The sequence below is a fragment of the Carya illinoinensis genome, chromosome 3, assembly GCF_018687715.1.
Source record: "Carya illinoinensis cultivar Pawnee chromosome 3, C.illinoinensisPawnee_v1, whole genome shotgun sequence".
NCBI classification, from domain to species: Eukaryota; Viridiplantae; Streptophyta; class Magnoliopsida; order Fagales; family Juglandaceae; genus Carya; species Carya illinoinensis.
This window is the reverse complement of record NC_056754.1, coordinates 25,374,118-25,386,390: the sequence shown is the minus strand read 5'-3', so window position 1 is coordinate 25,386,390 and position 12,273 is coordinate 25,374,118. Positions and strand designations below refer to the sequence as shown.

Here is a 12,273-nt window from a genome sequence, read left to right as displayed (position 1 = left end):
AAATTGACATTTCTCCCAATTAAGTAAAAGATTTTTTTCCTCACATCTCTGAAGAATACGTGCCAAATTATGCAAACAACTCTCAAATGATTTTCCAAAAACAGAGAAATCATCCATGAATATTTCACAAATGTCATCAATCATATCAGAAAAAATACTCATCATGCATCTCTGAAAAGTAGCTGGAGCATTACACAAACTAAAAGACATTTTAGTAAAAGCAAAAGTGCCAAAAGGACAGGTGAAAGTGGTTTTCTCCTGATCCTCAGGCGCTACAGCAATTTGATAATAACCAGAATAGCCATCTAAGAAACAATAATATGCATTACCAGCTACTCTTTCCAAAATTTGATCCAAGAATGGTAAAGGAAAATGATCTTTCCTACTGGCTGAATTAAGTTTTCTATAGTCAATGCACATTCTCCAGCCACTAACCATTCTAGTTGGAATCAACTCATTTTTATCATTTTTTATGACAGTCAAACCAGATTTTTTTGGTACCACTTGAGTTGGACTTACTCACTTACTGTCTGAGATAGGGTAAATGATACCTACTGCGAGTAGTTTAAGCACTTCCTCTTTCACAACTTCTTTCATGGTAGGATTGAGCCTACGTTGAGCATCACGAACTGGTCTAGCATCATCTTCAAGATGGATTCTATGGGTACATATAGCGGCATCAATGCCTTTGATGTCAGCTATTGTCCAACCAATTGTGCCCCGATGCTTCCTTAATACTTCAATCAACTGGGCTTCATCCTTCTAATTTAGCTTTGAGGAAATCACCATCGAAAAAGTGCCTTCTTCAGGACCAAGGAACACATACTTTAAATCTTGAGGAAGTGGTTTCAGTTCCAACTGGGGAACTTCTTCCTCTGAAGATTTAAGCATGTCTGGTGGTGGTAGAGCTTCAAACTGGAGTTTCCATCTTGCTCCTGCAAATTGTACTTCAAGTGGTAACGAAGAATCTGCAAAACAATCAAAAAAATCAAAGTCATCTTCATTGATATGATCAATTTTCTCATCAACTAAAAATTCAGGTGTCTGAAAAATATAATCATCATCGGATAGGAGAGAAGTTGAGCAAATAAAATCTGTTGGTGTCAAACTCTCCACAGCATTCAAATCACTTGTGTCATCAAAATGTGCTGGCATCATGCAAGCGTTGAAAACGTTCAACTCAAGTGCCATGTTCCCAAAGGTAAGCTTCAAAACTTCACTTCTGCAATTGATCAATGCATTTGATGTAGCTAGAAATGGTATTCCTAGGATGACAGGAGCTTGGTAAATAGTGGAGACCGGCTGCTGGATGTCAAGAACCACAAAATCCACTGGGTAGTAGAATTTGTCCACCTAGACCAACACGTCCTCTACAATACCCCTCGGTACCTTAACTGATCTGTCAACCAGCTGTAGCATGATGGAGGTCTTTTTCAGCTCACCCAATCCCAACTGCTCATATACTGAGAACGGTAGCAAGTTCACACTACTCCCCAAATCAAGTAAAGCTCTCCCAATGTGTGATTCACCAATCATAATGGAAATGTTGGGAGAGCCAGGATCTCCAAACTTCTGAGGGGTCTCGCTCAATATCAATGCACTAACTTGCTCCGTTAGGAAAGCTTTCTTCTTCACATTCAGCTTCCTCTTCACTGAACACAAGTCCTTCAAAAATTTTGCATATGAAGGCACTTGTTGTATAGCATCCAAGAGTGGAATATTAATCTTCACTTGCTTGAAAATCTCTTGAATCTTCGTGTGATACTTGTTCTTTTGGCCAGCTGCCAATCTCTGAGGATAGGGAACCACAGGTTGGTATCCCTTACTAGTCTCAACATCTGCACTCACAGGCTTCTTCAGCTCTGGTCTCACTACCTCTGGTTCTTTCTCAACTTCATCAGTCTCTGTTACATCTTCAGGTGTAGGACCAACTACCTGTGTGTCTATAGGCATCTCTGGTTGGGGAACTTCCTTCCCACTTCTCAAAGTAAGAACTGCCTTCGCTGTCTCAATAACATCCCCTGAGACATTATGCACTTGTTGTTGTTGCTGCCTGTACACTTGAGGATTAGGCTGAGGCTGTGCTGGAAATTTCCCTTTCTCTAGGGTGCTCAAGCTTGTGCTCATCTTATTAATAGTGCCTCGCAACTCATTTATGGCCTGAGTGTTCTGATTATTTGTGGTGGCCTGAATCTGCATGAATTGCTGAAGTGTATTGGCCATCTGAGTCATACTGTCATCTAGAGTCTTCTTTGCAGATGATGAAGGCTGAGAACTCTGTGCAACTACGTGAGGCTGAAATCCAGGAGGAGCTACATAAGGATAGCTCTGAGGATTCTGATATGGCGGATACTGGTGTTGAGGAGCACCCTGATTAAATGGCTGCTGCTGAGGTGGTGGGGACCGACCAGGCTGATCATTTCTCCATGAGAAATTTGGGTGATTCCTCCACCCCAGATTATATGTGTTGGAGAAAGGCTGATTCTGTGCTTTATTAACCCAGTTAGCTGATTGCATCTGCTCAGACCCACCTTCTTGAAATACTGGCATAATCGGGCAGTCTTGGGTCTTATGGTTTGAATAAGCACATATAGAACATGCCTCTACTACTTTCACAGCCTTCACTTTTTCCATTTCCATGACCTCTAGTCTTCTAGTCAATGCAGCTATTCGGGCTTGAACATAAGTGTCTTCCTTAAGCTCATATCTACCATCTCCAGAAATAGCCCTCAGTGGCTGTGTTACTAATGGAACTCGATCAGTACGAGTGTTCCACTGTTGTGCGCTCTCAGCAAGGTAGTCAAAAAATGATAGTACTTCATCAGGTTCCTTGCTGAAGAACTCCCCATTGCACATTGTCTGAACAAACTGCTTGCATTCTGGATTGAGACCAGTGTAAAAATAGCTCACCAACCTCCAAGATTCAAAACCATGATGTGGACAAATGTTCACCAAATCTTTAAATTTTTCCCAACTGGCCTGAAAGGTCTCATCAGGTCTCTGATTGAACTGGCTGATTTGCTCTTGCAAAAACTGAGTTCTCTGAAAAGGAAAATTTTTTTATAAGAATTCACGCTGCATATCAGACCAACTAGAAATAGAATTAGGCCTCAAAGAATTAAACCAAATCTTCGGTTTATCCTTTAAAGAAAAAGGAAATAAACAAAGTCTAATGAATTCATCAGTAACAGCCCTAGTGATAAAAGTAGTGCAAGCCAACTCAAAATCTGTCAAGTGCTGGTAAGGACTCTCAGAATCCATCCCGTGGAACTGAGGTATCACTGACATCATGCCATGCTTAATAGAGAAATTAGATACATTTTCAGGTAAAACAATGCATGAAGGTGTAGTGGTGCGAGTGGGTTGCAAATAATCCTTAAGAGTGCGTGGTGCAGGTGCAGCCATGTTTTCTAGTTCAATTTCAATTTCCTCACCTGACTCACTAATAGAAAAGGCAGAAGAGCTATCTATCTCCAAACTGTGTATACTACTCTCAACACTCGATGTGACTCTATGCAACCTATTTGTTGAACTCAAGATTTCAAGTTTCATGTGATTATAAATCTACACATGGATTTTGATGATAACAAATGAATTCAAAGAATAAAGAAGTCTCAAGCTCAAGTTGTCTACACAATGGAGTCAAGCACATCAAGGAAACAAGCATGAGCAAGAAGGGAACAAGTTCACATTAAAATTATAGAGTAATGTTGTAAATCTCTTCAAAATTCGAAATTAGGATTAATGCTCAAAATTAATATTTTATCATAAAGCATTAAAATACATTTTCCACATGTGCATGAATATTTTTGAAAATTAAATTTGAAAATTTTGAAAGATGATTGATTGTCATCTTTTGCATGTGCATGCCTTGATTAAAGGGTTGAACTTTGAAAATATTAAAGATGATTGATTGTCATCTTTCACATGTGCATGTTTTATTTGAATATTTTCAAAAGTGATTGATGCTTTTTTAGACTTATACAAAAAGTAAAAGATTAGGTTTGAATTTTTTGAAAATGAAAGTGTGCTCATTTTGTCATATGCCAAAAGTAAAAGATTAGGTTTGATTTTTTTGAAAAAGTGAATGATGTTGTCTTTGACAATTGAGAAAGAAGAACCTTTTATTTGAATTCTTTGAAAAAGTGAATGATGTTGTCTTTGACAATTGAAAAAGAAGAACCTTTTATTTGAATTTTTTGAAAAAGTGAATGATGTTGTCTTTGACATGTGAATCTTTTTAAATTTGAATATGAAGTCTCATATGCCTATAAATAGATCATTTGAGAGCTTCACATTCACAACACCAAGAGCATACAACATTCATTCAAAGCTTTCATTCTCTCTTCTCTAAACATTGAGCCTTAATCCTTGTTCATTTTGAGAGATATAGCTTGCGCTGTATTGTTTTTATTTCACTCGTTGAGGAGTGTTTTCTGATAACCTACCCACTATCAGCTTTTGTATCAGAAAAAGGGTGTGTATAACCCTTGTGTGTGTAGAAAGTATTCTACACAGGGAATAGTTGAATCACCACGTGTAAGGTGATTGCAAGTGTAGAGGGTGTTCTACACGGATCCTTTGTAGCGGTGTTGTTCAAATGTGTAATAGGTTTCTATCTCCACCTGAAGGAGGTTGAATAGTGAATTTGGGAATCCTCAAGGGGTAGCTTGAGGCGAGGACGTAGGCAGTGGGGCCGAACCTCGTTAACATACTGAGTTTGCTTCTCTCTTACCCTTACTCCTTATATTTATTGTTATTTCATATTTTGTTTATATTTTATATTATATATTTGATTTATAATTGTTAATTTTTTTTAATACAACTCAATTCACCCCCCCTCTTGTGTTAGTCATCTGGGCAACACTATTTGAACTGTCCCTCACCCATGACATGAAACATCAGTTTAAAGAGCATAACAAAAATAACGAGTTTAAATTTAAGTTAAAATACTTTCCCCGGCAACGGCGCCAAAAACTTGACTCACTAAAAAATGAGTAGCACTAAAGTTATCTCAAGTGCAGGAGGATGTCGTGTAATAATTAGGAATAAATTCCTAGATCGTCTCCTCAGGGAAAGTTACTTAAAAATCAAACTCATTGAAAAAGGTGAAACAAAAAGAAAATAAAATGATGGTATGTGCAATGGATGGAAAATGGTATTAGTCATGGACTAGATTCATGTTTTTAGATTTTGATTGTCGGATTGGAATGTAAAGGACTAATAGATTAAACTCAAAAATTAATAAAACTAAATTAAGAATTAAATTAAATTAGGAAGTAATTGATAAAACATGCACTGAAAATTGAAAAGCCCCAAATTCAATGTTCTAGGGTTCATCATTATATTTAATTCACAAATTCTCAAATTAAACCACTGTAATTGTAATCACTACTAAAATGAAAGCTTAATGAAATGATAAAAATAAATAACATGAATTAAATGAATAACAAATAAATTACTCAAACGTCTAAATCAAAATTCTCTAAAATAATTCAGAAACTCAAAACTGAAATGAAATAGCAAGTAGGAAATTGAAAAGATCAAGCCAGTTGAATGGAGATGAAGATTTGAAGCGGTGGAGGAGGCTGAGCTGCAGTGGCAATTGGACCCCTCAAGGAGTTCTTCAATCTGCTGCAGTGTGAGTGAATGATCCAGTGGAAATTGTGTAGCTGTGTGAATGATCGATTGAATGAATCCTCCTCTCCGAATCTAAATGAAATACAAAGAAAAAATGAATTCTAAGTGTTTCTCTACTCAAAAATGAGTTTTCCAGCCCAAGGGTCGTCCTAAGATGTAAAAACAAACATATATATACTCTGACGGCGGAATAAACCCTGATCTGTAAAAATGCGATATTCGCTCGAGCGGCCTGTCGAGTGAACATCGAGCATTCGACTCTGCTTGAATTCGCTTGAGCGGCCAAATGCCTCCGCTCGAGCAATCTCTTTTCTCGCATCTCGCTCGAGCCCACTGTCGAGCGGAAGTCGAGCGTTTGAATCTGCCTAACTTCGCTCGAACGGCCATAAGCCGCCGCTCGAGCAAAATGTACCATAATCCATATTAATCAACAGTTGATAAAATTAGAGCAGAAATTCATGCTTTTAATCAATTAAAATCACAACTTTGATGTATTCATTTTTCCATATAAAACCAATGATAAAGTAATGAAAGAATTAATATATATTGATTCCAAAAGCATTAAAAATGCAATAATTCAACTCAATCAATAACCTAGGTCACTAAGATTACGTGAAGCTCTAAATTTTTCATTCTGACTGAGGATCTCATTAAAATCATCCATACAAAGCCAGGCCAAGTTTTTAGATGGCTTCAGAGCTTTTGGTAATCTTTAACTTTCTGCCCTTTTAGCTGTCAATGGACTGCCATAAAAACCTGTCAAGTTCCATTTGTTGCTTTTATCTGGTTGGATGATTTTGAGAGAAATGTGACTCTGAGTGTAATATTCTAATTCCACATCCATCTGGTCCTTCCAAAAGAAAGTTAAACCTCCACTTATTCCTACACTATCCACAACAAAACTTCAGTTAAACCCCATTTGATTTTTTATTTTTTTCCAGTTTTCCATCTGTTACATTTAGTTTCAACTAGGAAAACAATCTTTTGGGCTCTTAGTGCTCATTAGATGATGAGCTCTCAAACTGTTCAAGGCTTCTCAAGCCTTTGACAGTTTCAGCTTAGGCAAATCATTGCTATTGGTAATGTTGCTTCATAGCCATCATCATTGGATCGTGAATTTTGCTCCTTATAGGGATGAGCTTATTCTTCTATTTCTTGGCATTAGCTGCAGTCAGAGACTCCTCCTATACTACTTCATGCTCTCTTTTTTCACTCTCCACTACTTTAGGCAAAGTAGCTGTAGGTGTAGTCAAGGACAAGGCTCTAACCCTTCTCTTCCAATTTGGCTGCTATGGCACCACATCAACACAAGTATTGATGGAAATAGAATTAACTTTAGTGCTGAATGTATTGCTGACATTGTATTATCTATTGAGAAAGAAATAGTAGGAGGAGCTATTAAAAAGGATTTGACATCTATACTGGCAAATGAGTTATTACCTAGTGAGGTGTCCATTTGTTTAGGCTTACTAGTGGCAAGACTTTTCGTAGTGACCAAGTTGCCTTTTAAAGTCTGCTCTCCATTTTAGTGAGTTTTACCTTGTAAATTCTCCGTCCTTCCGTGATCTTTATTTTGACCTTCCGCACTACAATTGGCAGTGTCATCATAGTCTTCAGTTTCCAAATATGTATTAAATGCCTTAGAATTCGCCTCAATTTGTTGCCCATGTTCTCCCTTGCCTAATTTGGTGCCACTACTATTATGTATGTCTGGTGGCTGCTGCTGCTAGGCCTGTGTTGGTGCTCCTCCCAAGCACCCTCCATACTTTTTTGAACCAAATAAACTGAATTTGATAGTTTGTGCTTTAAGCCAAGGGCTATACTGTTGCTGTGAAGATTCAGCCATCTATTTGTCTTTGTGTTGCTTATAACATCTTCCTCCAATGTGTTTAGCACACCACATTTAAAATCAAAATTTTGCAATATTTCATACTTGAAGGTAATCCAATATAGTTTGCCACCAATGTTTTATCCATATCCCTCGAGTAGTGGGTTTGGTAATATCAATAACAATTATGACTCTAAGAAATTTTCCCTATCCCAAGCCTTCTTTGTCAACATCTACTTTAAGAACCTGACCAACAACAGATCCAACTTGTTCATCAACTTACTTGGACATACTTGCTAAAGGCATATTATGGAACTGAACTCAAAAATGTTCTTGAGAAAAAAAAAATTATTTGGTGTAGTATTTCCTTCAAAATCTTGGATCGCTACTAGAGACTTGTCAAACGACCAGGGCCTTCTAAGTATGATTTATTTTTGTCATCTACCTTTTGAAATTCCATTAGGAATCTATCCTCCCCTATCTCTTTGAAAGTGATCCAGCCTTCAGGTTTCCACACTTGAGACATTGTGGACCTAAAGCCTTCTTTGTTCACCCCTTTTTCTGATACGATCATTACCAAGGAGAAAAAAAGCTATAGACAGTCAGTTGTGTAAGTGCGGGACAAACGCCGACTAATTTGGCAAAAATAAAAAATGCACTGTTTAGTATCTCCTTCATTTTCCTTCAAACTCTCCCTCTATCCAATCAACTTTGGCACTATGTTTCGCTCTCGAGTTCTCACAGATGACCCCTTGAACTCTCCCTCCTTCCATTTCCCTCCCTCTCTATTTTTAGCCCTCGAGTTCTCACCTCCCTCAAAGATGACCTAGTATACCTTCCTCCCTCGAAGCTGACCTCCCTCCCTCAAATTCGGGATGAGGAGTCACTATGGTAGAGGAGTCAGGAGCTGGTCCTTTGATTGGCCTGCTCAGAGGCCACTATGGCTAGGATAGAGGAGTGGGGCCAGTTGACAGCATGCTTGATGACGGGAGGGAAGTTGCAGATGCTTTCCCCAAATTCGGAGAGGACCTCGCTCTCATTGGAAGGGGGGAGAAGGGTTGCGCGTTGGGGGTCATCGATGTAGCCCGTGGATTCAAACTCTTTGTCATCATCGTTGTGGCGGGGGTGAGGAAGAGGTTCGTCTTCTTCCTCCTCCTCTCTCTCTTGCTTATACCATATCATCATTGTTTTTGAGCAAAAAAAAAAAAAATTCAGAGTGAAATCAAAACACAAATACGGGAGAGAAAGTGATAAGTGGAAACCACATATGGGAACCAGGGGAGTTATTAGCGATAAGTGGTCTATGAGGATTCTGTGGCTCTGTGCAATCGGAAGTGCAGTGGGCCTATATATGGTTGCTGTAGAAAGACAAACACTGAATAGTAATTGTTGCGCCTAAAATTTGACTCAATTAGTGAACCAAAAATTTAGAATAGTTTTACCTGCAAGTATATAAGTGTTGTAGTACCTAACAGAGTCGAATCCACAGGAATTAGCGTATATGATAAGAAAAATAAACTCAAACAATGAAAAGAAATTACTAAAAGGAACGTGCAATCTAATAGAAGAGAAAATTATCGAATTGAAGATTTTTAAAGTAACATAATAAAACTAAAATGATAAAATAAATTGATATGGAGAACGACTACGGTTTCGAAGATTCGTCTAATAATTTAGAATGTTATTTCCGATCAATTTACTTCAATTAAACTAAAATAACGATTTCATTTAATTGAAGGATTTAACATTTAAGGTCAAGAAAAATAGTAACTAATGATTAAGCATGAACGATTGATAGTTAAAATATTCACAAACTCATTTAAATATTACAGGGATTGTTTCAAGCATTCATTGTATTTGAAAATCATAATGAATCAAGATATATATATATATATATATATATATAAGTAATCAAAATATTCAATAATAAAATCATTCAATCGATCAAACTTACAATATAAATTCTAATGTTGATCCGAAAATAATGTTTAAATCATTAGACTTCATCTCTAACCTTACTACAAAAATTTAGCCAATCATGTTCATTATAAGAGCCATGAAAATCAAATAAATATTCTCCATGATAAAACTAAAATAAAACATAAAACTCAACACAAAAAAAAAAAAAAAAAAAAAAAACCACGAGAGAGCAAAAGTGGAGAAAAGATAAAGCCAAAAATTCCCTTCACGTCTTGCTGTGTCTACGTCTCTCCAACTTGCACACTGAGTCCCAAGTTAAAAGTCCTCCCACCAGTTGAAATAAAAAGCTCTCTCCTATTCGAAAAATCACTGTAGCGTTTCTTCCAAGCCTAGGCAAATAAAAACTATGAAAACTGTCCACTCCAACGTGAGTCCCTTTCATTCGGTTTCCAGCAGTTTGGTAGCCGAAAACTCCAGCCCCCACTTCGTTTTTGGCTCCTGCTCTGTTTTCCTTTTTTTTTTTGTTCTTCAGCCTCTCTCTCTCTCTCTCTCTCTCTCTCTCTCTCTCACTAAAACTAGACCTCTTAGTCCAGAAAAGCTCCCCTTTCTCACTCCTTTCTGTTTAGTTGAAGTCCACAGAAAGCTCAAGCTCTGCAGTTTTCTTTTTCTTTTTGGTTTTTTTTTCCTCTAAGTTCCCTTGTCAGAACTAGTCCATCATTGTCCAAATAATTTCTACCTTTTCTTTTTTTTTCTTGAAGTCCATCTCTCTCTTGCTCCCCGTAAGTCCCTCACTCCCTTTCACGTTTCAACTCTTATTCCCTAAGAAAAACTTCTCTGTGACATGAACGAGAAAGAAGAAAAATAAAATAAACTCTCCTGCCAATCAAAAGCTCCCCCCTTTTATGGGTTTTAGAGCAGGAGAGTAAAAAAAAAAAAAAAATACAACTCTCCCCCTTTTCGTTCTGAGTCCAAAAACCAGAAAGAAGCCCCCTTTTATGAAACAATAAATCCTCCATTCCCTTCGTTAGTGTGCTCCCTATCTTTTTTAAGTTTGACGTCCATTTTTTGTTTTTATTTTCCCAAGTTCCGATTGCTCCTCGTGTTTGAAACTCACCAGACGAAAGCTGCCTTGTGTGTCGTCCCAAAAAAGAAACCTCTCCATAAATTACTCACCATCTGCAATAATCCTTTCCTCCCAGCGCAGCGTTTTCACCAGTTTTTATCTGGTTCCCTTGCGTTTTGTCTGAGAGTCCAACAATGGCCTCTGGCTTTTTTGCACTTCATCCAAGATTTTCCCTACTGTGTCATGTCTAAAGCGAGAAACTGTCACGTTGCCCTTTTCTATTTCACTACATGGTAAACATGAAAAGGGCATAAGCTGAAAGTGAAAATACTACCTTGAACAAAAGAATTTCATTTCTAGTACGTAGACTTTGGGAAGACTGCGAGAGGCACCTCTTATTTAAAAACATTCCAAAAACAAGAAATGAAATAACACAGAAAATTAGAAACTCAAAAAAAAAAAAAAAGATTAAAATAACATAGTCGTGTTGTGCATATGAGGTAATATTTTACAATTAAATCACATGTTATAAAAATTAAGCATAAACATGATATTATCAATTAAAAATCACAAATTGTATTTATACTTATTAACTATTTTTTCATCTATAACCAATAATAATGTTATTAAATAATTATAATGTATTGGTTCTAAATATATAAAATATGCAATATTTTAGTTCAATCAGTAACCAGATGTTGGTTGAGAATTTGAAGGCAATGGAGGGTGAAGGTAGGGACGAGCATGCTTAAATACAAGCATGTAACATGATAGAAAGTTTGTAAAATATTTTTAAAGTTCTTCCCTAGGTTTCCAGATTGGGCCATCTGTTTATGCACAATGTTTCTTCTTTCCCCCTCTCATGACATCAAATTTTCACTGGTTGGTAGGCCTCTCTTTGATAATTATTTACTTTCTTTTTAAGTTTCGACCATTAAAAAAATTGGAGAGAGAGAGAGAGAGAGAGAGAGAGAGAGAGAGAATGAATTTGGGTATGAAGAAGGGGGCTGAAGGGAAGGAAGGAGAAATAGGCACTATGGAAGATAATTTGCTAAAAAGGTAATGAAAGGAAGCATGACAAGGAGAGTGAATTTGGGTTGGGGTGGATTGCTTCTTGTCTCGTCACTACCTTTGAGCACTGCTTCTGTGTGTATTTGTGTGCTTAGATCCACCGATGCCTAGCTAACAAGATGACATAAGTTACTTGGTTTTTTTTTTTTTGAACTAACAATGTGAACACGAATACGATCAACTGAAAACCCACTTGAAAGCTAGATGAAAGCCACAATGAGCTTTGTTAGTGTTTTGCTTTCTTTCTTATTTTGCATTTTGTGTTTTGTCTTTTTTTATTTTTTTATTTTTTTATTTTTTAAGCTGACATGGTGCCAACGACTCCCCACCGGTTGCATAATGCGATTGTTCGTAGAAGAATTGTATCAAGAAACATTGCTTCCCTCTGGTTTCTAAGTTTTGAATAACACTTTCTGATAGATTCTTGTTCCCTTTCCTCTCTAACGTTGAAACCTTCCCAGAGTGTTGACAATTCTTCATCAGCCATACTACTCTACTGATAAAATCTGAGATTCTTTGACAAAGCAAACAAACTCAAACCTTACTCTTTGGAGAAGAGGACTCCCGAACAAAAATATTCGTGCCCAAGGAGTTTTGTAGATTTTGTTTTTAATGAACTGGGATGCTAGTATTGGCTGACTATAAAGTGGGTTAGAAAAGTTATTTGTGTATTATTAGTTAAGACTAAATTATAGTCCAAATAAAAGAAATAGAATCAAAATTAAATTATTGCCCAAATAAGAGAGTAAAA

The 12,273-nt window shown here is 37.0% G+C and overlaps 1 protein-coding gene across 1 annotated transcript; it reads left to right on the top strand.

Annotated features, from left to right (window-relative positions):
• Nucleotides 1–8,520: 8,520 nt before the first annotated feature.
• LOC122304659 lies at nt 8,521–8,867 on the top strand. Its single transcript, XM_043116918.1, has one exon. The coding sequence runs from the start codon at nt 8,736–8,738 to the stop codon at nt 8,865–8,867; it is 132 nt and encodes a 43-aa protein (XP_042972852.1). The 5' UTR covers nt 8,521–8,735.
• The last annotated feature ends 3,406 nt before the right edge of the window (nt 8,868–12,273 follow it).